Source organism: Haliotis cracherodii, unplaced genomic scaffold (assembly GCF_022045235.1).
Source record: "Haliotis cracherodii isolate W230 unplaced genomic scaffold, xgHalCrac1.p SCAF_29, whole genome shotgun sequence".
Classification (NCBI taxonomy): domain Eukaryota; kingdom Metazoa; phylum Mollusca; class Gastropoda; order Lepetellida; family Haliotidae; genus Haliotis; species Haliotis cracherodii.
In genome coordinates this window covers 3,637,900-3,664,332 of record NW_027266285.1, presented here as the reverse complement: position 1 = coordinate 3,664,332, position 26,433 = coordinate 3,637,900, and the positions used below count along the sequence as shown (strand labels likewise).

Below are 26,433 nucleotides of genomic sequence, written 5' to 3'. Positions count from 1 at the left end.
GTATCTCCAGAATGATTGCCTGGCTGTTGTAGTATCTCCATAATGATTGCCTGGCTGTTGTAGTATCTCCAGAATGATTGCCTGGCTGTTGTAGTATCTCCAGAATGATTGCCTGACTCTTGTAGTATCTCCAGAATGATTGCCTGGCTGTTGTAGTATCTCCATAATGATTGCCTGGCTGTTGTAGTATCTCCATAATGATTGCCTGGATGTTGTAGTATCTCCAGAATGATTGCCTGGCTGTTGCAGTATCTCTAGAATGATTGCCTGGCTGTTGTAATATCTCCAGAATGATTGCCTGGCTGTTGTAGTATATTCATAATGATTGCCTGGCTGTTGCAGTATCTCCATAATGATTGCCTGGCTGTTGCAGTATCTCCATAATGATTGCCTGACTGTTGTAGTATCTCCATAATGATTGCCTGGCTGTTGCAGTATCTCCATAATGATTGCCTGACTGTTGTAGTATCTCCAGAATGATTGCCTGGCTGTTGTAGTATCTCCAGAATGATTGCCTGGCTGTTGCAGTATCTCCATAATGATTGCCTGGCTGTTGCAGTATCTCCATAATGATTGCCTGACTGTTGTAGTATCTCCAAAATGATTGCCTGGCTGTTGTAGTATCTCCAGAATGATTGCCTGGCTGTTGTAGTATCTCCAGAATGATTGCCTGGCTGTTGTAGTATCTCCAGAATGATTGCCTGGCCGTTGTAGTATCTCCAGAATGATTGCCTGGCTGTTGTAGTATCTCCATAATGATTGCCTGACTGTTGTAGTATCTCCAGAATGATTGCCTGGCTGTTGTAGTATCTCCATAATGATTGCCTGGCTGTTGTAATATCTCCAGAATGATTGCCTGGCTGTTGTAGTATCTTCATAATGATTGCCTGGCTGTTGTAGTATCTCCATAATGATTGCCTGGCTGTTGTAGTATCTCCATAATGATTGCCTGGATGTTGTAGTATCTCCAGAATGATTGCCTGGCTGTTGTAGTATCTCCACAATGATTGCATGGCTGTTCTAGTATTTATTGACTGGCTTTTTGGAAGATAGTCCACCATGATGAGAACCTCAGCATCCATGAAGGCCCTAACCTCTCCAGCTGATGGGGCAGTCTCTGCCTTCTTTGGTGGGGTGATGCTTCAGCTTTTTCACTGTGTTGTTGTTTCGACAGGAAGTGGGAAATCGAAGTTTCAGCTATAGTCACACATCATTGCAAGAACCTTCAAACAGAGCTAGATTATCACAAGACAGGCTGTGCCTGGTGTATTTTGGATCAGATGTCAGAAGCTTTGGAACCTAATGAGCTGATACTTTGACACTAATGAGCTGATACTTTGCCAAAGTTTCCATGATAATGGAATGTGCACTCTACTGGGAAATGCTGACTGAACAAGTAATATGACACAGTCATTCACCGGTCAGTCATCACCATATCATGGAATCACTGGATCATTTCTGGTTGCATCACATCCAAACAGATCACAGGCCTTCCAGGGTGGGGTTGTCTTCAAGGCTCTTCCTTGACTCTGCTGTTCACCCCTGCTGTATGTTCCTTACAGGGTGGGGTTGTCTTCAAGGCTCTTCCTAAACTCTGCTGTTCACTCCTGCTGTATGTTCCTTCCAGGGTGGGGTTGTCTTCAAGGCTCTTCCTTGACCCTGCTGTTCACCCCTGCTGTATGTTCCTTCCAGGGTGTGGTTGTCTTCAAGGCTCTTCCTTGACCCTGCTGTTCACCCCTGTTGTATGTTCATCCTAGGGTTGGGTTTCTTCAAGACTCTTCCAAGACTCTGCTGTTCACTTCTACTGTATGTTCATCCCAGGGTGGGGTTTCTTCAAGACTCTTCTAAGACTCTGCTGTTCACTCTTGCTGTATGTTCATCCAATGGTGGAGTTTCTTCAAGACTCTTCTAAGACTCTGCTGTTCACTCTTGCTGTATGTTCATCCCAGGGTGGGGTTGTCTTCAAGGCTCTTCCTAAACTCTGCTGTTCACCCCTGCTGTATGTTCATCCCAGGGTGGGGTTGTCTTCAAGACTCTTCTAAGACTCTGCTGTTCACTCCTGCTGTATGTTCCCTCCAGCTCGAGGTTGTCTTCAAGGCTCTTCCTAAACTCTGCTGTTCACCCCTGCTGTATGTTCCTTCCAGGGTGGGGTTGTCTTCAAGACTCTTCTAAGACTCTGCTGTTCACTCTTGCTGTATGTTCATCCCAGGGTGGGGTTGTCTTCAAGACTCTTCTAAGACTCTGCTGTTCACCTCTGCTGTATGTTCCTTCCAGGGTGGGGTTGTCTTCAAGGCTCTTCCTTGACCCTGCTGTTCACCCCTGCTGTATGTTCCTTCCAGGGTGGGGTTGTCTTCAAGGCTGTTCCTAGACTCTGCTGTTCACTCTTGCTGTATGTTCATCCCAGGGTGGGGTTGTCTTCAAGGCTCTTCCTAGAATCTACTGTTCACTCCTGCTGTATGTTCCTTCCAGGGTGGGGTTGTCTTCAAGGCTCTTCCTTGACCCTGCTGTTCACACCTGCTGTATGTTCCTTCCAGGGTGGGGTTGTCTTCAAGGCTGTTCCTAGACTCTGCTGTTCACTCTTGCTGTATGTTTATCCCAGGGTGGGGTTGTCTTCAAGGCTCTTCCTAAACTCTGCTGTTCACTCCTGCTGTATGTTCCTTCCAGGGTGGGGTTGTCTTCAAGGCTCTTCCTTGACCCTGCTGTTCACACCTGCTGTATGTTCCTTCCAGGGTGGGGTTGTCTTCAAGACTCTTCTAAGACTCTGCTGTTCACCTCTGCTGTATGTTCCTTCCAGGGTGGGGTTGTCTTCAACGCTCTTCCTTGACCCTGCTGTTCACCCCTGCTGTATGTTCCTTCCAGGGTGTGGTTGTCTTCAAGGCTCTACCTTGACTCTGCTCTTCACTCCTGCTGTATGTTCCTTCCAGGGTGGGTTGTCTTCAAGGCTCTTCCTAAACTCTGCTCTTCACTCCTGCTGTATGTTCCTTCCAGGGTGGGTTGTCTTCAAGGCTCTTCCTAGACTCTACTGTTCACCCCTGCTGTATGTTCCTTCCTTGGTGGGGTTGTCTTCAAGGCTGTTCCTAGACCCTGCTGTTCACCTCTACTGTATGTTCATCCCAGGGTGGTGTTGTCTTCAAGACTCTTCTAAGACTCTGCTGTTCACCTCTGCTGTATGTTCCTTCCAGGGTGGTGTTGTCTTCAAGGCTCTTCCTAAACTCTGCTGTTCACCTCTGCTGTATGTTCCTTCCAGGGTGGGGTTGTCTTCAAGACTCTTCTAAGACTCTGCTGTTCACTCCTGCTGTATGTTCATCCCAGGGTGGGTTTCTTCAAGGCTGTTCCTAGACCCTGCTGTTCACCTCTACTGTTTGTTCGTCCCAGGGTGGGGTTACTTCAAGACTCTTCTAAGACTCTGCTGTTCACCTCTGCTGTATGTTCCTTCCAGGGTGGGGTTGTCTTCAAGACTCTTCCTTGACTCTGCTGTTAACCCCTGCTGTATGTTCCTTCCAGGGTGGGGTTGTCTTCAAGACTCTTCTAAGACTCTGCTGTTCACCTCTGCTGTATGTTCATCCCAGGGTGGGTTTCTTCAAGCCTCTTCTAAGACTCTGCTGTTCACCTCTGCTGTATGTTCCTTCCATAATGATTGCCTGACTGTTGTAGTATCTCCATAATGATTGCCTGACTGTTGTAGTATCTCCATAATGATTGCCTGGCTGTTGCAGTATCTCCATAATGATTGACTGACTGTTGCAGTATCTCCATAATGATTGCCTGACTGTTGTAGTATCTCCAGAATGATTGCCTGGCTGTTGTAGTATCTCCAGAATGATTGCCTGGCTGTTGTAGTATCTCCATAATGATTGCCTGACTCTTGTAGTATCTCCAGAATGATTGCCTGGCTGTTGCAGTATCTCCAGAATGATTGCCTGGCTGTTGTAGTATCTCCATAATGATTGCCTGACTCTTGTAGTATCTCCAGAATGATTGCCTGGCTGTTGCAGTATCTCCAGAATGATTGCCTGGCTGTTGTAGTATCTCCATAATGATTGCCTGGCTGTTGTAGTATCTCCATAATGATTGCCTGGATGTTGTAGTATCTCCAGAATGATTGCCTGGCTGTTGTAGTATCTCCAGAATGATTGCCTGGCCGTTGTAGTATCTCCAGAATGATTGCCTGGCTGTTGTAGTATCTCCAGAATGATTGCCTGGCTGTTGTAGTATCTCCAGAATGATTGCCTGGCTGTTGTAGTATCTCCAGAATGATTGCCTGGCCGTTGTAGTATCTCCAGAATGATTGCCTGGCTGTTGCAGTATCTCCATAATGATTGCCTGACTGTTGTAGTATCTCCAGAATGATTGCCTGGCTGTTGTAGTATCTCCATAATGATTGCCTAGATGTTGTAGTATCTCCACAATGATTGCATGGCTGTTCTAGTATCTCCAGGATGATTGCCTGGCTGTTGTAATATCTCCAGAATGATTGCCTGGCCGTTGTATCTCCAGAATGATTGACTGGCGGTTCTAGTATCTCCAGAATGATTGCCTGGCTGTTGTAGTATCCCCAGAATGATTGCCTGGCTGTTGTAGTATCTCCAGAATTATTGCCTGGCTGTCGTATCTCTAGAATGATTGGCCGGCTGTTCTAGTATCTCCAGAATGATTGCCTGGCTGTATTATTTTGGAATGATATATAATTTCTCTTTATCACCACATTGCTGTGTCAAACCAAGTACACAAGGCATCATACAGACTCAATCGGAAAAGTGGTTTAGTTATTTTCAATCAACTTTAAGCCTGTAATTGGGTTATGCTTCCGCCAACTGCTGAAAATGCTTGTTTCTGACTGCCGATTGTGTTAATTGTTGCTCATCCTGCATGTTTCGATGTAGATCTGTGAGCCCCCAGGATACAGGGTCAACTTGTGTACAGAAGAATGTGCCCTTTGACCTGACTCCACATGCAGACTTCTCCATACAAGAATCCCTTCTCCGGGAGAGCAAGATACTCATCCAGGTCAGGTGGCTACAGGCTAGGGAACTGCATTAATGTTATTCAATATTTCAGTTCATATTTAATTCTTGTTTAATTGATGTAATCACTATACTACACCATGCAGTCACTATTTACTGACACACACTATAATGGTTTTAAACCTCATGTTTGTTTGCTGACTGTTTGCATGTTTCCCAGGATTCTATACAGTTGCGAGAATTATGGTGGCAGATGAATGACCTTGTGAGTGGAGTTGAAATGCAGAGTCACCGAGTTCGTCTCCGGACATATCACAAATGCATTGTGGGTAAAGAACTTGTCAACTGGCTTCTCACAAATGACAAGGCTGCTAATAGGTTTGTAATCTTCTTGTGAAGTTCCACCTAGTAGGGGTAGTAGTGTAGCCTAGTGATTGTTCTGTTTACCAGGTTGTTGAGATGGTTAGCGACAATGTTCATGTCCTTCCTCCCCAACCACATGATAGGGTTAGGATTCTGTTGTGACACTGTGACCCATCACTTAGATGCAATGTTTAACTATGCCCTGATTGCCTCCAAGTATTTATATATCAGGGCTGATTGATATGTTCTGAGCCTCACATAGAAAGACCTTAAATTGATTTCTCTTCAACATAATCCCCTTCTTCTGTGATACAGTTTTACAAATGATGTTGGAGGGATTTTATCCAACCTTTTTAGAAGTCCTTCTCTTGGCGGTCCTAAAAATTCTCCACACCTGCTATGATGTCATCGTTCGAATGTGTTCCAGCTAGAGCTTTCTTCATGTTTAGGAATGTTTGATAGCGTTCAGAGCCACACTTGTGGATTGTATCCATGGCAGTGACTGTGTGCACTTGAGCATTGTCCTGATGGAAGAGCACACCCTTTTTCAGCTTCCGACATCATTCCATCCCCGTAATGTCTTCAAACATGCAGCATAACATGCTCCATTTATTGACTGGCTTTTTGGAAGATAGTCCACCATGATGAGAACCTCAGCATCCATGAAGGCCCTAACCTCTCCAGCTGATGGGGCAGTCTCTGCCTTCTTTGGTGGGGTGATGCTTCAGCTTTTTCACTGTGTTGTTGTTTCGACAGGAAGTGGGAAATCGAAGTTTCAGCTATAGTCACACATCATTGCAAGAACCTTCAAACAGAGCTAGATTATCACAAGACAGGCTGTGCCTGGTGTATTTTGGATCAGATGTCAGAAGCTTTGGAACCTAATGAGCTGATACTTTGCCAAAGTTTCCATGATAATGGAATGTACACTCTACTGGGAAATGCTGACTGAACAAGTAATATGACACAGTCATTCACCGGTCAGTCATCACCATATCATGGAATCACTGGATCATTTCTGGTTGCATCACATCCAAACAGATCACAGGCCTTCCAGGGTGGGGTTGTCTTCAAGGCTCTTCCTTGACTCTGCTGTTCACCCCTGCTGTATGTTCCTTACAGGGTGGGGTTGTCTTCAAGGCTCTTCCTAAACTCTGCTGTTCACTCCTGCTGTATGTTCCTTCCAGGGTGGGGTTGTCTTCAAGGCTCTTCCTTGACCCTGCTGTTCACCCCTGCTGTATGTTCCTTCAAGGGTGTGGTTGTCTTCAAGGTTCTTCCTTGACCCTGCTGTTCACCCCTGTTGTATGTTCATCATAGGGTTGGGTTTCTTCAAGACTCTTCCTAGACTCTGCTGTTCACCTCTACTGTATGTTCCTTCCAGGGTGGGGTTGTCTTCAAGGCTCTTCCTTGACTCTGCTGTTCACTTCTACTGTATGTTCATCCCAGGGTGGGGTTTCTTCAAGACTCTTCTAAGACTCTGCTGTTCACTCTTGCTGTATGTTCATCCAATGGTGGAGTTTCTTCAAGACTCTTCTAAGACTCTGCTGTTCACTCTTGCTGTATGTTCATCCCAGGGTGGGGTTGTCTTCAAGACTCTTCTAAGACTCTGCTGTTCACCTCTGCTGTATGTTCCTTCCAGGGTGGGGTTGTCTTCAAGGCTCTTCCTTGACCCTGCTGTTCACCCCTGCTGTATGTTCCTTCCAGGGTGTGGTTGTCTTCAAGGCTCTTCCTTGACCCTGCTGTTCACCCCTGCTGTATGTTCCTTCCAGGGTGTGGTTGTCTTCAAGGCTCTTCCTTGACTCTGCTCTTCACTCCTGCTGTATGTTCCTTCCAGGGTGGGTTGTCTTCAAGGCTCTTCCTAAACTCTGCTCTTCACTCCTGCTGTATGTTCCTTCCAGGGTGGGTTGTCTTCAAGGCTCTTCCTAGACTCTGCTGTTCACCCCTGCTGTATGTTCCTTCCTTGGTGGGGTTGTCTTCAAGGCTGTTCCTAGACTCTGCTGTTCACCTCTACTGTATGTTCATCCCAGGGTGGTGTTGTCTTCAAGAGTCTTCTAAGACTCTGCTGTTCACCTCTGCTGTATGTTCCTTCCAGGGTGGGGTTGTCTTCAAGGCTCTTCCTAAACTCTGCTGTTCACCTCTGCTGTATGTTCCTTCCAGGGTGGGGTTGTCTTCAAGACTCTTCTAAGACTCTGCTGTTCACTCCTGCTGTATGTTCATCCCAGGGTGGGTTTCTTCAAGGCTGTTCCTAGACCCTGCTGTTCACCTCTACTGTTTGTTCGTCCCAGGGTGGGGTTTCTTCAAGACTCTTCTAAGACTCTGCTGTTCACCTCTGCTGTATGTTCCTTCCAGGGTGGGGTTGTCTTCAAGACTCTTCCTTGACTCTGCTGTTAACCCCTGCTGTATGTTCCTTCCAGGGTGGGGTTGTCTTCAAGACTCTTCTAAGACTCTGCTGTTCACCTCTGCTGTATGTTCATCCCAGGGTGGGTTTCTTCAAGACTCTTCTAAGACTCTGCTGTTCCCCTCTGCTGTATGTTCCTTCCAGGGTGGGGTTTCTTCAAGACTCTTCTAAGACTCTGCTGTTCACTCTTGCTGTATGTTCATCCCATGGTGGGGTTTCTTCAAGACTCTTCTAAGACTCTGCTGTTCACTCTTGCTGTATGTTCATCCCAGGGTGGGGTTGTCTTCAAGGCTCTTCTAAGACTCTGCTGTTCACCTCTGCTGTATGTTCCTTCCAGGATGGGGTTGTCTTCAAGGCTCTTCCTTGACCCTGCTGTTCACCCCTGCTGTATGTTCCTTCCAGGGTGTGGTTGTCTTCAAGGCTCTTCCTTGACTCTGCTCTTCACTCCTGCTGTATGTTCCTTCCAGGGTGGGTTGTCTTCAAGGCTCTTCTAAGACTCTGCTGTTCACCTCTGCTGTATGTTCCTTCCAGGGTGGGGTTGTCTTCAAGGCTCTTCCTAAACTCTGCTGTTCACCTCTGCTGTATGTTCCTTCCAGGGTGGGGTTGTCTTCAAGACTCTTCCTAGACTCTGCTGTTCACTCCTGCTGTATGTTCATCCAAGGATGGGTTTCTTCAAGGCTGTTCCTAGACCCTGCTGTTCACCTCTACTGTATGTTCATCTCAGGGTGGGGTTTCTTCAAGACTCTTCTAAGACTCTGCTGTTCACCGTTGCTGTATGTTCCTTCCAGGGTGGGGTTGTCTTCAAGGCTCTTCTAAGACTGCTGTTCACCTCTGCTGTATGTTCCTTCCAGGGTGGGGTTGTCTTCAAGACTCTTCCTAGACTCTGCTGTTAACCCCTGCTGTATGTTCCTTCCAGGGTGGTGTTGTCTTCAAGACTCTTCTAAGACTCTGCTGTTCACCTCTGCTGTATGTTCCTTCCAGGGTGGGGTTGTCTTCAAGACTCTTCCTAGACTCTGCTGTTCACCCTTGCTGTATGTTCATCCCAGGGTGGGGTTTCTTCAAGACTCTTCTAAGACTCTGCTGTTCACTCCTGCTGTATGTTCCTTCCAGCTCGAGGTTGTCTTCAAGACCCTTCCTAGACTCTGCTGTTCACCCTTGCTGTATGTTCATCCCAGGGTGGGGTTTCTTCAAGACTCTTCTAAGACTCTGCTGTTCACTCCTGCTGTATGTTCCTTCCAGGGTGGGGTTGTCTTCAAGACTCTTCCTAGACTCTGCTGTTCACCCTTGCTGTATGTTCATCCCAGGGTGGGGTTTCTTCAAGACTCTTCTAAGACTCTGCTGTTCACTCCTGCTGTATGTTCATCCCAGGGTGGGGTTTCTTCAAGACTCTTCTAAGACTCTGCTGTTATCCCCTGCTGTATGTTCATCCCAGGGTGGGGTTTCTTCAAGACTCTTCTAAGACTCTGCTGTTCACTCCTGCTGTATGTTCCCTCCAGCTCGAGGTTGTCTTCAAGACCCTTCCTAGACTCTGCTGTTCACCCTTGCTGTATGTTCATCCCAGGGTGGGGTTTCTTCAAGACTCTTCTAAGACTCTGCTGTTCACTCCTGCTGTATGTTCATCCCAGGGTGGGGTTGTCTTCAAGGCTGTTCCTAGACTCTGCTGTTAACCCCTGCTGTATGTTCATCCCAGGGTGGGGTTTCTTCAAGACTCTTCTAAGACTCTGCTGTTCACCTCTGCTGTATGTTCCTTCCAGGGTGGGGATGTCTTCAAGACTCTTCCTAGACTCTGCTGTTCACCTCTGCTGTATGTTCCTTCCAGGGTGGGGTTGTCTTCAATACTCTTCCTAGACTCTTCTGTTCACTCTTGCTGTGTGTACCTTCCAGGGTGGGGTTGTCTTCAAGACTCTTCCTAGACTGCTGTTCACCTCTGCAGTATGTTCCTTTCAGGGTGGGGTTGTCTTCAAGGCTCTTCTAAGACTCTGCTGTTCACCTCTGCTGTATGTTCCTTCCAGGGTGGGGTTGTCTTCAAGGCTCTTCTAAGACTCTGCTGTTCACCTCTGCTGTATGTTCCTTCCAGGGTGGGGTTGTCTTCATGACTCTTCCTCGACTCTGCTGTTAACCCCTGCTGTATGTTCCTTCCAGGGTGGTGTTGTCTTCAAGACTCTTCTAAGACTCTGCTGTTCACCTCTGCTGTATGTTCATCCCAGGGTGGGTTTCTTCAAGACTCTTCCTAGACTCTGCTGTTCACTCCTGCTGTATGTTCCTTCCAGGGTGGGGTTGTCTTCAATACTCTTCCTAGACTCTGCTGTTCACCCTTGCTGTATGTTCATCCCAGGGTGGGGTTTCTTCAAGACTCTTCTAAGACTCTGCTGTTCACTCCTGCTGTATGTTCCTTCCAGCTCGAGGTTGTCTTCAAGACCCTTCCTAGACTCTGCTGTTCACCCTTGCTGTATGTTCATCCCAGGGTGGGGTTTCTTCAAGACTCTTCTAAGACTCTGCTGTTCACTCCTGCTGTATGTTCCTTCCAGGGTGGGGTTGTCTTCAATACTCTTCCTAGACTCTGCTGTTCACCCTTGCTGTATGTTCATCCCAGGGTGGGGTTTCTTCAAGACTCTTCTAAGACTCTGCTGTTCACTCCTGCTGTATGTTCCTTCCAGCTCGAGGTTGTCTTCAAGACCCTTCCTAGACTCTGCTGTTCACCCTTGCTGTATGTTCATCCCAGGGTGGGGTTTCTTCAAGACTCTTCTAAGACTCTGCTGTTCACTCCTGCTGTATGTTCCCTCCAGCTCGAGGTTGTCTTCAAGACCCTTCCTAGACTCTGCTGTTCACTCCTGCTGTATGTTCATCCCAGGGTGGGGTTGTCTTCAAGGCTGTTCCTAGACTCTGCTGTTAACCCCTGCTGTATGTTCATCCCAGGGTGGGGTTTCTTCAAGACTCTTCTAAGACTCTGCTGTTCACCTCTGCTGTATGTTCCTTCCAGGGTGGGGTTGTCTTCAAGACTCTTCCTAGACTCTGCTGTTCACCTCTGCTGTATGTTCCTTCCAGGGTGGGGTTGTCTTCAGTACTCTTCCTAGACTCTTCTGTTCACTCTTGCTGTGTGTACCTTCCAGGGTGGGGTTGTCTTCAAGACTCTTCCTAGACTGCTGTTCACCTCTGCAGTATGTTCCTTTCAGGGTGGGGTTGTCTTCAAGGCTCTTCTAAGACTCTGCTGTTCACCTCTGCTGTATGTTCCTTCCAGGGTGGGGTTGTCTTCAAGACTCTTCCTAGACTCTGATGTTCACTCCTGCTGAATGTTCATCCCAGGGTGGGGGGCACGGGTGGCCCAGTCTTCTAAGGCGCCGCGATTCGCTGTGCAGAGTTGCGTCCCTTAGGCACGCCAGAAACCTATGATTGTGGGTTCGAATCCCGGTTCGCCCCGATTATGTTTCTAGGTTTGTCAGCACCATGCCCGTGCTCGTGGGTTTCACCGAAGTGGTAAACGTCTAAGACCTGCATCACTTCGGGCTTTCCTCCCACATTAAGCTGACACGCCGTGATATGAGTGGAATACTGTTAAAAGCGGCGTTAAACCAGACTCTCACTCACTCATCCCAGGGTGGGTTTCTTCAAGGCTGTTCCTAGACCCTGCTGTTCACCTCTGCTGTATGTTCATCCCAGGGTGGGTTTCTTCAAGGCTCTTCTAAGACTCTGCTGTTCACCTCTGCTGTATGTTCCTCATGGTTGTCCATTTTCCTGAGGTCACCGACCCCTGCTTCTTTTACTATGTCACAGCGACACAATTTGCTCCATTGTTTTTGTGGCACACCTCCTTGATATCATGTAATGTCCAGAACAAAAGGTTCACCACAACTTAATTCTTTCTATGTGAGGCTCAGATCTTATTAACCAACCAATGTTTCTCATTATCAAGATACTAGCTCATGTTTCTGTTTTGATTCTGACATTCATCAACTAAGTTGGAGATAGACAGCAACTCCTATATGATGTTTCCAGGGACCAGGCAGTGGCAATTGGTCAAGCTCTGGTGTTTGCCAACTTCCTGGAGCCTGTGTCCAGTCAGCTGCTGGTGTTCCAGGATGATTTCTGCCTGTACAAGCCGGGGGAACATGCCGGCCTGGTGGACTCCACACCCCAAGGCCAGTGTCAGACCACTGTTGAGGAGACAGCGGCCAGTAGTGAACCACTGTGGTTCAAGGAGATTGAGTCCATGGACAGAGATGACTGTAGGTGGACTGAGAATAACAAAATTATTAAGGCTGAATAAAAAAAGGCAATAGCTTTTGAAAATGTTGTGCGGGCATCCCTTTTTATCCCCCGCTGGGCCTGAATGGCTGAAGGGGGATTATGTCGTGGCGCAGTCCCTCTGTCCCTCCGTCCGTCCGTCCGTCCCACAGAGGGTACTAAGCTTGTGAAATCAACTCCTCCTACAGTTTCCAGAGAATATCCCTAACACTCTACACACAAAATGTCGACATGTTGATGATACGCTTATCGCGGTACCGTTTCATTTTGACTAATTTTGACAGAGTTACTGCCCCTGTTTTACGAAGCTTCATTTGCCTAATTGTGAGAGAGGGTACTAAGCTTGTAAAATCAACTCCTCCTACAGTTTCCAGAGAATATCCCTGACACTGTACACTCAAGATGTCGACATGTTGATGATACGCAAATCGCAGTCCCGTTTCATTTCGACTAATTTTGACAGAGTTACTGCCCCTGTTTTACGGAGCTTCATTTGCCTAATTGTGAGAGAGGGTACTAAGGTTGTGAAATCAACTCCTCCCCCAGGTTTTAGAAAATATCCCTGACACTCTACACACAAGATGTCGACATGTTGATGATACGCAAATCGCAGTCCCGTTTCATTTCGACTAATTTTGACAGAGTTACTGCCCCTGTTTTACGGAGCTTCATTTGCCTAATTGTGAGAGAGGGTACTAAGGTTGTGAAATCAACTCCTCCTACAGTTTCCAGAGAATATCCCTGACACTCTACACACAAGATGTCGACCTGTTAATGATACGCATATCGCAGTCCCGTTTCATTTCGACTAATTTTGACAGAGTTACTGCCCCTGTTTTACGGAGCTTCATTTGCCTAATTGTGAGAGAGGGTACTACGGTTGTGAAATCAACTCCTCCCCCAGGTTTTAGAGAATATCCCTGACACTCTACACACAAGATGTCGACATGTTGATGATACGCATATCGCAGTCCCTTTTTTTTTGGACAAATTTTGACAGAGTTACTGCCCCTGTTTTACGGAGCTTCATGAAATCTACTCCTCCTCCAGTTTCCAGAGAATATCACAATATCTAACTATAACTATAGTTAGTTTCCTTGTTTAAGGCTTTTATGGGTGAGATACATCCTTATGGCATCAGCATTCAGACTGGATTACTCCCAACAAAATGTTCTGCACAATTTGTTTCAAATCCAGTGCAATCTCCTGGTGTTATTTCATAAAATACAAAGAAAATTTAAACTCGATAAAAAAATTCATGCGGGGGATGTTGTGCTCTCAAAGCACTCTTGTTTTGTTTTTTTGTTGGTTGTTTACACACTAGTAAGAATCCAAATCTGTATATCGCTCTGTATAAGGCGAGTTTAGGAGTTTAATACTAGAATAGGAGGCTTTCAAGGTATGTGTGTGTGTGTGTGGGGGGGGGGGATGGTTTTCGTCTTATACACAGGGTTGAGTATTTTATGGGGGAGTTTCCGCAACACATGGACATTACTGTGGACATGCAACACCGGAAATACCATGTAAAAAAATCTGTACTTAAATGCTCAAATTAATCATGTAATTACACTGTCTGGTTGTTGAAAGAGTTCATAATATATCTGGACTTATGTTGGTAATCTGTTTAATATTTTTATTCAACATTTCATTCAATATTGTTTCAATTCATTTTGGCAAAATCGTATGTGAAGTGATTGGAAGATCGCACAACTCGCCGTTATTCACAGCAACCATGGTCATATTACCGCTATTGACGCCTTGAAACGAACCTTAGTGGATAGAGAATGGATATATATATCATAAATGCCATACATTGAATCGCTGAAAGTCATACTTGTTGTAGTTTGACTATTATATGTCAACATTAAGTTTTCGCAATGGCAGGCACATGGACGGTGATTGGTCAAATTCTTCCATTCGAAAACATTTAGGGCAATGGCGATCAGCTGAACCAAAGTGCTACGCTTATGGTTATTAAGCTGCAACTACACATGATATTGGAATAAATTATTCCTGAAAAAACAGTTTCAGATACAATTCTTCCGCTCATTGTATCAAAATTCTTTAAAGTTATATCATTGCCCGAATCACCGGTAGATTCCGAGAAACGTGTATACAGCTGAATGCTACTTCCGGCTTAGTTTACAAGACAAGACACACAGTAGTCTTAATCTCTGCATATAAAACAATGGCAATCAGAACAGGAAATACAATTTAATCGGCTAATCATTATGTTTAGTGATGTTTTATCTCAAATTTCAAATTTGTATAATTTTAATTGATATAATCTGTTCCGTTTCCCTGAATTCGCTGAAGGGCTACGATGTAATTGGGTTTTTTTCTGCAGAAGACAAACACATATTTATTGCAAATGTAGAGATTTTGTATGCACTAGTGATGTGCTATAATTGATTCGCTTTATAGCCGGGGTATATAAATTAGCATCGATTTCTTGCTTATTTTACGAGACAAATAACCTCCGCATTGTCCCTCATACAGTACACAAATACCATTGAATTTGTATTTGAATACCATCATCATGTCTAGTGATGTTGTATTGCAAATTTAATGTTTTCATTAACCAAATTTACAAACAGCAAAGCGAGCACACAAACTCCTATTGCCACCATGACCATAACACACACGATGCGCAGTAAAGCAGTCGCATGAAAAGGGAAGTAACTGCACGTTATATTGGATCGCATTGTTTTTAAGTATTGTAGCATTGCACAGTTGAGGTTGTGTGTTCAAGACGCGGAACATTAAACTTTATGATGATGCGGCAGTGCCTGAGAACCAGATATTTTTTTTTAGCCTAATGAAAAGATTCCATTTTGTACATTCTTGTAGCAGGTTGTATCATTAAATGTTTGGTCTAACGATGTTCTTAAATTGTCTAATGATCATAGTTCATCTCTTTTCAGCCTCCATGGGTGAAGACCAGCGGTCAAGCACAACAGACTCTGATCAGAGGAAAAGCATTTCTTCTGAGTCTGGCTCTCGAGCTATCTTCTATGTCAGTGAACGCTCAGACAGTGGCAGTGTGCCCAATGACCTGTCAAAATGTAATTATTCATTTTTAACTCTGAAACATACAAGAATTTTTAAAATTATCCTATCTCACACTATGCATTTCTTCTTATTCTTCGATCTTGGTGTGGAAACATCATAGAACAAGTTTCCAGCTTCAAAATCACCACTCACCCAAACACACCCCATACATCACCAAATCACCACTGTGATCATGGTTCACGCATCACTAAAATCCTGTGCGACATGACCCCAGTGACCTGATCACCTGAAATATCCAGAACCCTCATTCTCAATTCTATCGCTATGGCGTTCAGACGTTATACTTGAACAGAGAATTTTATTTTTTGTACATATAAAATTTAAATATACAACTTCACTACTAAAGTTTACCGTTACCATGAAGAGTGTGTGGTATTAATAAGTATGTCTACAGTGTATCGCCTTGTCAGAACTGAATCTCAACAAACTTAGCTAAGTGTTCGATAAATGTGACTGTTCATTGGTTCAAGGCATTGTTTATGGTTTTCGTGCATGTTGTTTTTTCCTCCGCTTTGAAACCCAAATGATTGTTTTATCCCCTGTGGCTGTACCTTCATTTTCTTGCTTAACAAGATATTAGTCTATTCAGCGATGGTTACATCGCTGTCCATTGAGGAGAATCGCTTTCCGTCTCGTTTGACTGCTGTGATTCCCACCTCTGTGCGGACCACACCCCAGTGCATGTGTCCGCTCCCTGGCTTCTACAGTCGTCTCGCTTTTAAATGGCTAGTGTATGGTTCTGTCGTCTGTATCCCTTCACCTAGACGAACTTTTAGTCTATGAAATCTTATTAAACAAATCCTTTCCTGATGCAGATACATGTGTGAAATAAAGTTAGCTAGAACTGGCTAAATATGCCTCTGTATACATATCTATACTGAACAACAAAAGTTCCTGTGACATTGAATAAGATTTAATGCAAAGTTATGGTTTTTACCAAATCTGAAACAATTTCGGTTTGCAACAGATAAAAAACTCCTGTAAGTGTTCAAATGGTTTAATTTGCCATACTGACTTCAGAAAATGCGTGATTTCATAAAAAACATGAGCATGCCAAAATGTCAATTTAGAAATCAAAAGCGTGTGTGTCCACCTCAGGTTGCGATGCAAGCAACACATCTTCGTCTCATTGAAAGGACCAGGCCTCGCACAAAGTCCTGTGGGATATCAGTCCATATCTGCTGGAGCATGTTTCGAAGTTCCTGGAGTGTCTGTGGAACACGTGGTTGATGTTGAAGGCGCCGATCCATTTCATCCCACACGTGCTCAATTGATGAGAGACGAGGGGAGCGAGCTGGCCAGGGCATGACATTCACGTTGTTGAAGAGAATCCTGAACAAGTCGAGCAATATGAGGCCGGGCGTTGTCATGTTGAAAGGTAATGCCTGGGCCTTGACGACTCAAAAACGGTAGAACAATAGGGCCGATGATCTCGTCGCGGTAGTGCTGTCCAATGAGATTTCCCTCTACCACTATCAAATGCCCCCTCTGTCCTGCTGTAATCCCACCCCATACCATAACGCTGCCGCCCCTGAACCGATCTTCTTCCATGACACAATGATTGAAGTAACGTTCACATTGACGTTGGTACACTCGAATCTGTCCATCACTATGGCTGAGGTGAAAACGAGACTCATCAGTGAATAGAACTTGTCCCAACTGCATGGCCGCCCAGCATAGACATTGTCTGCACCACTGTAGACGTGCTTGACAGTGGTTTCCTGTCAAAATGGGACGTCTGGCGGGTGCTCTGGCAACAATCCCTGCACATATGAGGCGATGACGTAGGGTTTGTGAAGATATTCGTCGAAGGCCAGGGATGCTTCTTGCAGTCACTGTTGCTGGCTGGAATTGATTTCGTAGGTGTGTTGTTCGAATCCAGTTGTCTTGTCGATTATTGGTTACGCGTGGCCTGCCACTCTGAGGATGGTCTCTGACCGTTGGTCTCCAAAGTTGCCATAAACACCAAATGGTGTTTCGGTGGATGTTAAATTGTCGTGCAACATCACGTTGACTCGATCCTGCTTCAAGCATACCAATGGCTCGCAGACACTCATTTTTGGACAGGCGTTGCATTTCGTAATGTTGAATAATTGCGTAATTTTGTTGTTTTTCTGAGTGTTTGTTCTCAGCACGATGCTAAACAATACATATGGAATCCCGTAAATGCACATGTTTTTATACCCATTCTTGGGTAGTGAAATGCATGGGGCTTGCATAAAAGTCAACTTTTCCATTGAATGCATGCTTTTCTGTAGCAGTTGCGTTTTTGTGACTTGATTCCATACATGTACTACAATATTGACTTAACTTGTTTGAAAAATAAACTAAAATGTTGGTGTCACAGGAACATTTGTTGTTGAGTATAGTTTGTTGTTTTGTTTGTTTTTGTTGTTTCTTCTCACATGAAATAACAATATTCCACAGTCATTGTGTTGGACTACGGCCCTTTACGGCATCAACACATCGATACATCGACACATGGGTTAATCGATACATCGACACATCTTCCAATCAAGAACTCGTCCGCTTTACCTGCAGGAAGCCTCGGTGGCTGAGTGGGTTAGATCGCTGACTTTGTGTGCTGGCGATTAGGTCCCTTACTCTGGCAGTGTGGGTTCGAATCACGGACGGGACTCAACCCCATACAGTATGAGCATATGTTCTTTACTGAGAACATGTTATCCCAGATATAACTTTTGTTATATAAAACAGATGAACAACAGATCGTCCTCAGTCATAAGATCATCATTCTTCCACGGAATCAACAGACCTCTCTCTCTTCGTGCATCGGTCAGAAGCAGACAGCTCTACCACAACAATTATCTGGAATATGAGTCTGTAATCCGGGCAATATTTAATTGGACCCCACAGTCAAGAAACCAACATCTGATCATCGGGACACTCATTTCAACTGTGGCACTCACTATACACCTTCAAGGAACGATGAAATCAGAGACTCTCCTACAGTTGACTTTTCACCTTTAGTAGACAAGCTCAACTTACCTTTAAAGGCAACACATATACCGGGTGCGGCAAATGGATTAGCAGGCAGCTTATCCAGATCAGCCAGACTATCACCAACAGAATGGAAGCTACGGCCGAAACATTCCAACTGGCAATAAAAGAAAAGGTTGTCTACTAATAACCCTATTTGCATCAGATAACATTTTGTCACCAGCGCTGGACCCACTAGCCTTGTCAGTCGATGCTCTGATAATGTCATGGGAGGACCTAAACGCGTATGCGTTTCCCCCACCAGCCTTGATACCAAGGACATTACAAGATTCTACACACAAGCCACCTACAACTGCTGTTGGTAGCGCCTTCTGACCGACAAGAACTTGGGTTCCAGAGCTCGTCGAACTGGCAGTGATTCCACTACTAAGACTTCCAAACTGGTTACATCTACTGCTACATCCTCCCTCCAAACAGGTCCATCCAAGACCAGAATTTCATATATGGAGTATATCAAGAGCAGTCTCGTAAGAGGATTTTCCATTAGAGCAGCTAAGGCAACCTCTTTAGCACTTTGTCAATCAATGTGAATCTCTGTGACGATAAATGGAAAAGTTTCCACCAGTTTGCTAGATCCAGGGTTTTCTGCAGCCAAGCTGCTACACCACAAGTAGCAGATTACCAATGTCACTTAAGAAGTACAAGGCAGCTTATGGTTTGACAGTGGGCACTTACTGGGGAGCGATCAGTTCTGCACCAACTACTTACTAATGGGATAAAACTTGCTACAGTTCCCTAAACCGATGGATCTACACAGATCTTTCAGACTGCAAGTAATTCAGGCTACAAGGTTTCCACTGTTGTTGACCTTCAGACATTGATTCGCTCATACCACCTTACGGACCAATCTTCCAGACTTGGCCCTCAAGCATGGGATCTCCCTGTCTTCTTCCGTCACTTCTCCTGGCCGACTGTGAACCACTTGTGGATAAAACCTCGAACTTTACGTTCATGATGATCTTCTTTATTGTGCTGGCTCCTGCAGCTCGTGTTAGAGGGACACGTGCTTAGACGTTGGTTAAGTCTGGTTCCAGCGTCTTCAACAAGATAAGTATTCAAGGACAACTGGATCGTCTTTTCAACCTCCACCACTCTCATTGATTGAGAGCTGATGTCATGTAAGACGTCTCACTTTGCCCAGCCTCAGCCTACGAGATCTACTTGAAGGCATCTCAGACCATCCGTCGCTGTCGCAAGCATGTTTTTCATCCTCTTGTCTACTGTGGCAACTTCTGATTTATCTTGAACCACCATCTCCACTGGCTACGTTCTATCATCCTCAGGGTCTACACCTTTGAGGGACTACCACCCTAACTGCGTCCAATCCTCATGAAAAGAGGGCAGTGACTTCCACCTTGGCGTTGCATAGTATTGCACACTTTCAGCCATCATGGAGGGATGTTCTGGCGTTCTGATATGGTCTTTGCCTCCTACTCCTTTCGGAATCTCAGTTACCGACATCCAAGGTCACAGCTGCCACACAGCGCAGATGAGGAAGCCAAGCGGGCTACAAGTCCCAAGTCTGGTTTCCTGTATATACTGCAATATTTTCATTTATTGCTTATGTTAATCGGGTTTCCCAGACAAGCTCCCAGAGGGAGGGTATTTATGCTTGTTTGTTGGGACTTCGGTCTACGTCAATAGAAGCCACCATCTGGTGCGGCCATTTGTTTAAATGGTGTCCCAATCTTCTACCTGCACACCTCTGTCTTTTGCACATGTGATGTCTCAGTAGTTTATTGAAGACCTGTGTGATAAACGTGTATTGTCGATCGTTTCCTGTTCTCGTTCTTACCTTATTCAATCTCTACGTGAGTTTGATAGATTGACGGAGCGATAAAAGAGATGCCAAGCTAGACCACCTTACGTCCTTGGTATCATATGTGTGAGGTCTGTCTTGTAGAACCTATGCCGGGAAGGGGTGTTTGAAACAAAACACCTCCTCCTATCCGGGATGAGGTTTAAGTTGTGACCGAGTAGGTGTTGCCTGGCTCATGGTTACGTGGTCGTACTTGGAACGGCGTCCTGTGTGAAACCATGGAACACAAGATTCCCCGATGTCATGATGTATATCTCTTGGTAGCAGAAAGAGGGTTTTTGAAGCAACCTTTACACGAGTTTATCACTAATCCTTGTAAATTCCTTTGAATTTTCCAGATTAGTTCCAGCTTCCTCGTGTAGGTCTCACGGTTGAGGTCCTTACAGGCTAAGGTATCTGCACCCCACCTTCCAACCATGGTATAAATGCATAGTGTGAGATAGGATAAGTTTAAAAATTTGTATATTTTTTAATAAATTGTATATTTATATACTTATCCTATCTCACACGCTAAATGCCCACCCAACCATCCCCGCATCACAGTTACACCAGCCTGTACGCTCTAGATTGTAAATGAGGGTGCTGGATATGTCAGGTGATCAGGTCGCTGGGGTCGTGTCGCATGTGATTTTAGTGGTGCGTGAAATGACAGTGGTGATGTATGGGATGTGTTTGGGTGAGTGGTGTTTTTGAAGCTGGAAACTTTGTTCTAGGACGTTTCTACACCAAGATCGAAGAATAAGAAGAAATACATATTGTGAGATAGGATAAGTATATGAATATACAATTTATTAGAAAATTTAAAATTTTGTAAGAATTATTCAGCATGAAATTTGTGAAGTTAACATGTTTAGGTGTGATTTTGTTATGCACTGCCATCATGTGTTTTAGTGGCAGCCGTGACCCGAGATGGCTCGGATGAACCCCTGCCAAGCACTGGGCTGTCCGATGACTTTCTCAAAGGTATCTGTGTTGACTACAATTCAAATGATAATGTCATGCATGTAAAATGGCATTTTTGCATTGCATACCTCCTTGGCCAGTGATTTGTATAATTCTAACTGATAATACGAAAGAGTTTGTACTGAAAGAAGGTGAAAATATAGAGCTCATCTGTAACACCACACTGACTCTGTGCTACATCTATGATGGGATGGGGTAATGGCTGTTGTGTAACACCACACTGACTCTGTGCCACTTCTATGATGGGATGGGGTAATGGCTGTTGTGTAACACCACACTGACTCTGTGCCACTTCTATGATGGAATGGGGTAATGGCTGTTGTGTAACACCACACTGACTCTGTGCTACTTCTATGATGGGATGGGGGTAATGGCTGTTGTGTAACACCACACTGACTCTGTGCCACTTCTATGATGGGATGGGGTAATGGCTGTTGTGTAACACCACACTGACTCTGTGCCACTTCTATGATGGGATGGGGTAATGGCTGTTGTGTAACACCACACTGACTCTGTGCCACTTCTATGTTAGGATGGGGTAATGGCTGTTGTGTAACACCACACTGACTCTGTGCCACTTCTATGTTAGGATGGGGGTAATGGCTGTTGTGTAACACCACACTGACTCTGTGCTACATCTATGATGGGATGGGGTAATGGCTGTTGTGTAACACCACACTGACTCTGTGCTACATCTATGATGGGATGGGGTAATGGCTGTTGTGTAACACCACACTGACTCTGTGCCACTTCTATGTTAGGATGGGGGTAATGGCTGTTGTGTAACACCACACTGACTCTGTGCTACATCTATGTTAGGATGGGGTAATGGCTGTTGTGTAACACCACACTGACTCTGTGCCACTTCTATGATGGGATGGGGTAATGGCTGTTGTGTAACACCACACTGACTCTGTGCCACTTCTATGTTAGGATGGGGTAATGGCTGTTGTGTAACACCACACTGACTCTGTGCCACTTCTATGTTAGGATGGGGGTAATGGCTGTTGTGTAACACCACACTGACTCTGTGCTACATCTATGTTAGGATGGGGTAATGGCTGTTGTGTAACACCACACTGACTCTGTGCCACTTCTATGTTAGGATGGGGTAATGGCTGTTGTGTAACACCACACTGACTCTGTGCCACTTCTATGTTAGGATGGGGGTAATGGCTGTTGTGTAACACCACACTGACTCTGTGCCACTTCTATGTTAGGATGGGGTAATGGCTGTTGTGTAACACCACACTGACTCTGTGCCACTTCTATGTTAGGATGGGGGTAATGGCTGTTGTGTAACACCACACTGACTCTGTGCCACTTCTATGTTGGGATGGGGGTAATGGGAGATGTGTAACACCACACTGACTAATCTTCACATCTATTGATGATCACATGATATTCGTCCCACATCATTACGCTGACCATAGGACTTCCCTTCACTGACTCTCTGTGCAACAGGTTCCCTGTTTGTGGGGAAGTCGGTCCCTGCCTCAGCTGACACCATCACCTGCCCCCACGGCTGGAGGAATGCCGACCAGCTCCGGGAAGAGAATGGAGAGAAACTTGCATATGAACGGCTCAGGTTGGTACAGTTATTTGCTACAGCAATATATTTGGAATTTGCAAAAACAGAATTATTTCTGATCCTGATACAATACAGAACCAAAAACATGCTTTTTCCATGAATACCATTTTTTCTACCTTGACTACATTTGATCTTGGAAGTGACAGCCATGATGAGTACATTGCTGTTCACCACTGTATCCTGTCGTGCCCAGGCGTCTTCACCCTGCACAATCATGGTTAGCACTTCAGTGTCACCTTGACTGACTTCCACTAGTTTCTCTTATCTTGAATGACATTGGACACGCCTCCGAGGTTGTCCACGAGTTTCCGAACATACCTTTGATCCAGCGACTGGCGCTTTATCTGTAACACTCCACCTGGGATCTGTGTTCCTCCTTGGACCTGCGTCTATTTGGGGATTGACTCCTAAAAGGGGGCCATCGTGGGATCCAATCACCAAAGGTACTGGACCATGCAGCCTAGTTTTGCATGTTTGAGTAAGTATGTGACAGGCAATGACAGGCAATACATGCCCACCTGGCTGTTGCCCGTCAAGCTCCGTGCTGATGAGGGGGCAGTGAAGTATCAATGACAGATAATCTTGTAACGAAGGGCTATGGGATGGGAAAGGTTTTTGGTTCTGTGTTATGTGATCAAAGAGAAGAAGGAAATTATAATATATATGCGGGGTAAGGGTACAGATATCATGAATATCCAAATTCATGTAATATTCTCCATTTGATAAGATAGTTGCAGGTCTCAGGTGGGTATTTTGGTTGGATGAATAAGTCCCCTTACATGACCACCAGTGAAGAGCACTGAAGCACATGATGAGTGTGGTGTCTCCTTAGGTAATGTAACTGTTAACCTTCTAGAGCATCACAGACAGCTTGAGATGTTTGATGCCCAGGGAGCAGAGCATACTGATCAATTGACCGGGATAATAACAGTGCACTTTCAGCATGATATCCAGATTGTAAAAGCACAATACATATAAACTATTCGAGTTAGAGAAATGAAATTTTACACACTGATGTCATGATCTCAAATGAGTTGCTGTTGTACATTCATTTTTTACAGAGTTATGGGCCTTACTCTTTGCTTTTCAACTGTGTGAAATGGGGACAAGTTTTTCTCAGAAACTACTTAAGTTACATTAATGAAAGTTTGCGTGCTCATCTAAGAGAATGAGTTCGAAAATTGGTCAAACAGTCAATTATATTTTTACAGACTTAGGGCACTTGATCAATGTTATTTCACTAAGTGCAAAGTGCGTGAAATGGGAACAAGTTTACTCAGAAACTACTGAAGTTGCATGAATGAAGGTTTGCATGCTTATTCTTGGAGATACTTGTCAAGACTTAGTTTAAATTGGTCCCTTTAAATTATTTGTTTACAGAGTTACAGCCCCTGATCCATGTTATTTTACTAGGTGCAAATTATCTCAGGAACTACTGAAATTAGCTATTTTATTGTTAAAATTCACTTCTCTATGAACATTTAAATTTCTAATGTGCACCATGACGCAGGATAGTGATAACACTGTTTTGTTGTTGCTGTTGTTATTATGATTAACAACCTCTGCAGTGATTTGTGGGCATTACTTCTGTAAATGTACCACAATCTCACACATTCTGAGGCAGACTTCTGCAGATTACTTTGCTTTGACTTAACATGGACAAATGTGTGTTTGTGGGGCTCATGTGATACATCCTATGTTGTCTGTATCCAGCAAAGCCCACTCGGAGATGTGGGATGCTATGTTGAAGCAGTTGCTGAGTCAGCATGGTCTGTCTCTGGGTTGGCAGCAGGTCATCTCCTACATCATCCTCCAGGTCAGCCGCTTCGTGCGGCCTGACGTCCAGGTCGAGGGAGATGACCCGGACATCAGGAAGTACATCCACATTAAGAAGGTGAGAACACCCGACCCATTGTAGGTTTGGCCATTGCCAACACTGACGTATATGTTGTTTTGTTTTAATAGGTTTTCTTATTCCATTCATTTTCTAAATTTTGTACAAATGCATCATTCTTAATAAATAAAAATTACAACTCTCTTGGCAAAAGTTGACAACAAGGAATGAGATAGTATCCTGTATATTTTCACATTTTCACTAAGAACAAGAGAGGTATTCATGCATCATGGTGAGTCTGGAATATTCCCAGGTTTTAAAGCCCATTTATCACATTTGTGACATACTTTCAGTTTAATTTTACAGTCATTGTTTAATAGTAGGGAAAATTGTGAATTTAGTGAACAAAATCCACTTTTATGCTCTGTATAAGATATTTCTGCTTCAGATTCCTGGAGATCTTAAGCAGGACACATTCATGTTGCATGGTGTGGTGTTCACCAAGAACATAGCCCACAAGAAGATGCAACAGCAGATTCCAAACCCCCAGATCCTCCTCCTTAAGGGGGCCATTGAGTACCAGAGAGTTGAGAACAAGTTCTCCTCCCTGGAACCTCAGATACTGCAGGTCAGACTCTATACCATGTTCTTCTCCCAGTTGTCTGTTAGTATGGAGTATTAGAAGTATACAACAGGTTCTCCTCCCTGGAACCTCAGATACTGCAGGTAATAGACATACAAGGATTGTTTGTGTATTATTGTAGCATGTTGATGTTTCCTCTCAGGCTTTTGTCTGGTACTTGTGTATTGTAGGAGAGGGAGTTTCTGAAAAACAGTGTTGCAAAGATTGCAGCATTCCGTCCGAGTGTGCTGATCGTGGAGAAGTCTGTGTCGAGACTGGCACAGGAGTTCCTCCTGGACGTGGGCATCACCTTGGTCTTCAATGTCAAACAGGTGGGCAGCGAAACAGTTCGACAGAGTCAGGGGATTCCACATTCTTAAGTTGTAAAAATATTAATAGGCATTGTCAAGATAATCTAGAAAGCAGCATCCGTATATTCAGTTCATCGTGTCATAGTTAGTATTGGTATGGTATGGCCGATTTGTACTGTTTTAGTTAGTGTGTGTAATCAGATAATAGAGAAATATGTACTGTAAATCATTAAACTAATGCAGTCCTTTTGTCTAATATCACCACAGATTTAACTTAAACTGCTTGATCTGTTATCCAACATCAATGAAATCGAAAGCAGGAAATTTCAAATAAGGCATATTCAGATTAGATGGGTTAGGTCACAGAAAAACATTTACAGGCTCCATGAGTTGTTAGACAAGTTTGTGAAATACTTTGAATGTAAGAAGTGCTAGGTATTCACCATGATTGCTGTTACTGTACTGGACATGTTTGCTGCATGGGTGAACACTGTTTGGTTGTCATTATAAGATTTTTTGTCCGGTTACCAAAGAAAATGACGCCATATTACATGGTTGGCGACTGTCATAACTGCTTGATGAACTTGTGCAGACAAACTGACCATGATTGACACTGAACTTAGTGAGAAACACTAAATCTAGTTTTATTATGTATGTCGTTTTTTCCGCCCATGCTCAGTAACACTGACCTGACAATATACTCCAATATGTCAGATAAAAATGTGTTACTTAATTAATGCATGCAAGCATGGGACACTCGCAGTTTTCGTATTAATTTAATTTTATTAATAAAAAATAGATTACTGGTAAGTTATTTGGTCTTATTGGTCTACAAAGTATTTCTTCTTGGATGTCAATTGTTTCTTATGGTGTGTTGTAGTCTGTGATGGAGAGAGTGGCTCGGATCACCCAGGCGGACATTGTGTCCTCCATAGATGGTCTTGTCAGCCGCCCCAAGCTTGGCTTCTGTCATTCCTTCAAGTGTCAGCCCTATCCACTGCCTAATGGTATACCATACAGTTATCACACTCTTCTGGGAATGGATAAACTTCAGATGAGGACATGTTTTTTGGTCATATGGTTCATGTTGTTACATTTTGTGTTTTGTTGGAAGATTTAGAACTCCTATTACCTGTTTGGTTTTGAACAGAAAATTGAATTTGAAACCTCTTATTTGAAAACACAGTTGTTTTATAGCCTTATTAACTTCTTCCAAACTGTTCTATGGCTACTTCC

General features: G+C 44.4%; 1 protein-coding gene across 2 annotated transcripts in view; it reads left to right on the top strand.

Moving 5' to 3' along the window:
* The window catches only part of LOC139473535 (1-phosphatidylinositol 3-phosphate 5-kinase-like), a 98,582-nt gene that overhangs the window by 15,895 nt on the left and 56,254 nt on the right, over positions 1-26,433 (top strand). For both annotated transcript variants that reach the window (XM_071256154.1, XM_071256153.1), the window contains exons 8-17: positions 4,884-5,007; positions 5,185-5,342; positions 11,719-11,948; positions 14,892-15,032; positions 20,768-20,839; positions 22,304-22,427; positions 24,144-24,324; positions 24,713-24,892; positions 25,078-25,218; positions 26,078-26,204. In XM_071256154.1, coding sequence (XP_071112255.1) covers positions 4,884-5,007; positions 5,185-5,342; positions 11,719-11,948; positions 14,892-15,032; positions 20,768-20,839; positions 22,304-22,427; positions 24,144-24,324; positions 24,713-24,892; positions 25,078-25,218; positions 26,078-26,204 — 1,478 coding nt within the window. The remainder of the gene's footprint in view (positions 1-4,883; positions 5,008-5,184; positions 5,343-11,718; positions 11,949-14,891; positions 15,033-20,767; positions 20,840-22,303; positions 22,428-24,143; positions 24,325-24,712; positions 24,893-25,077; positions 25,219-26,077; positions 26,205-26,433) is intronic.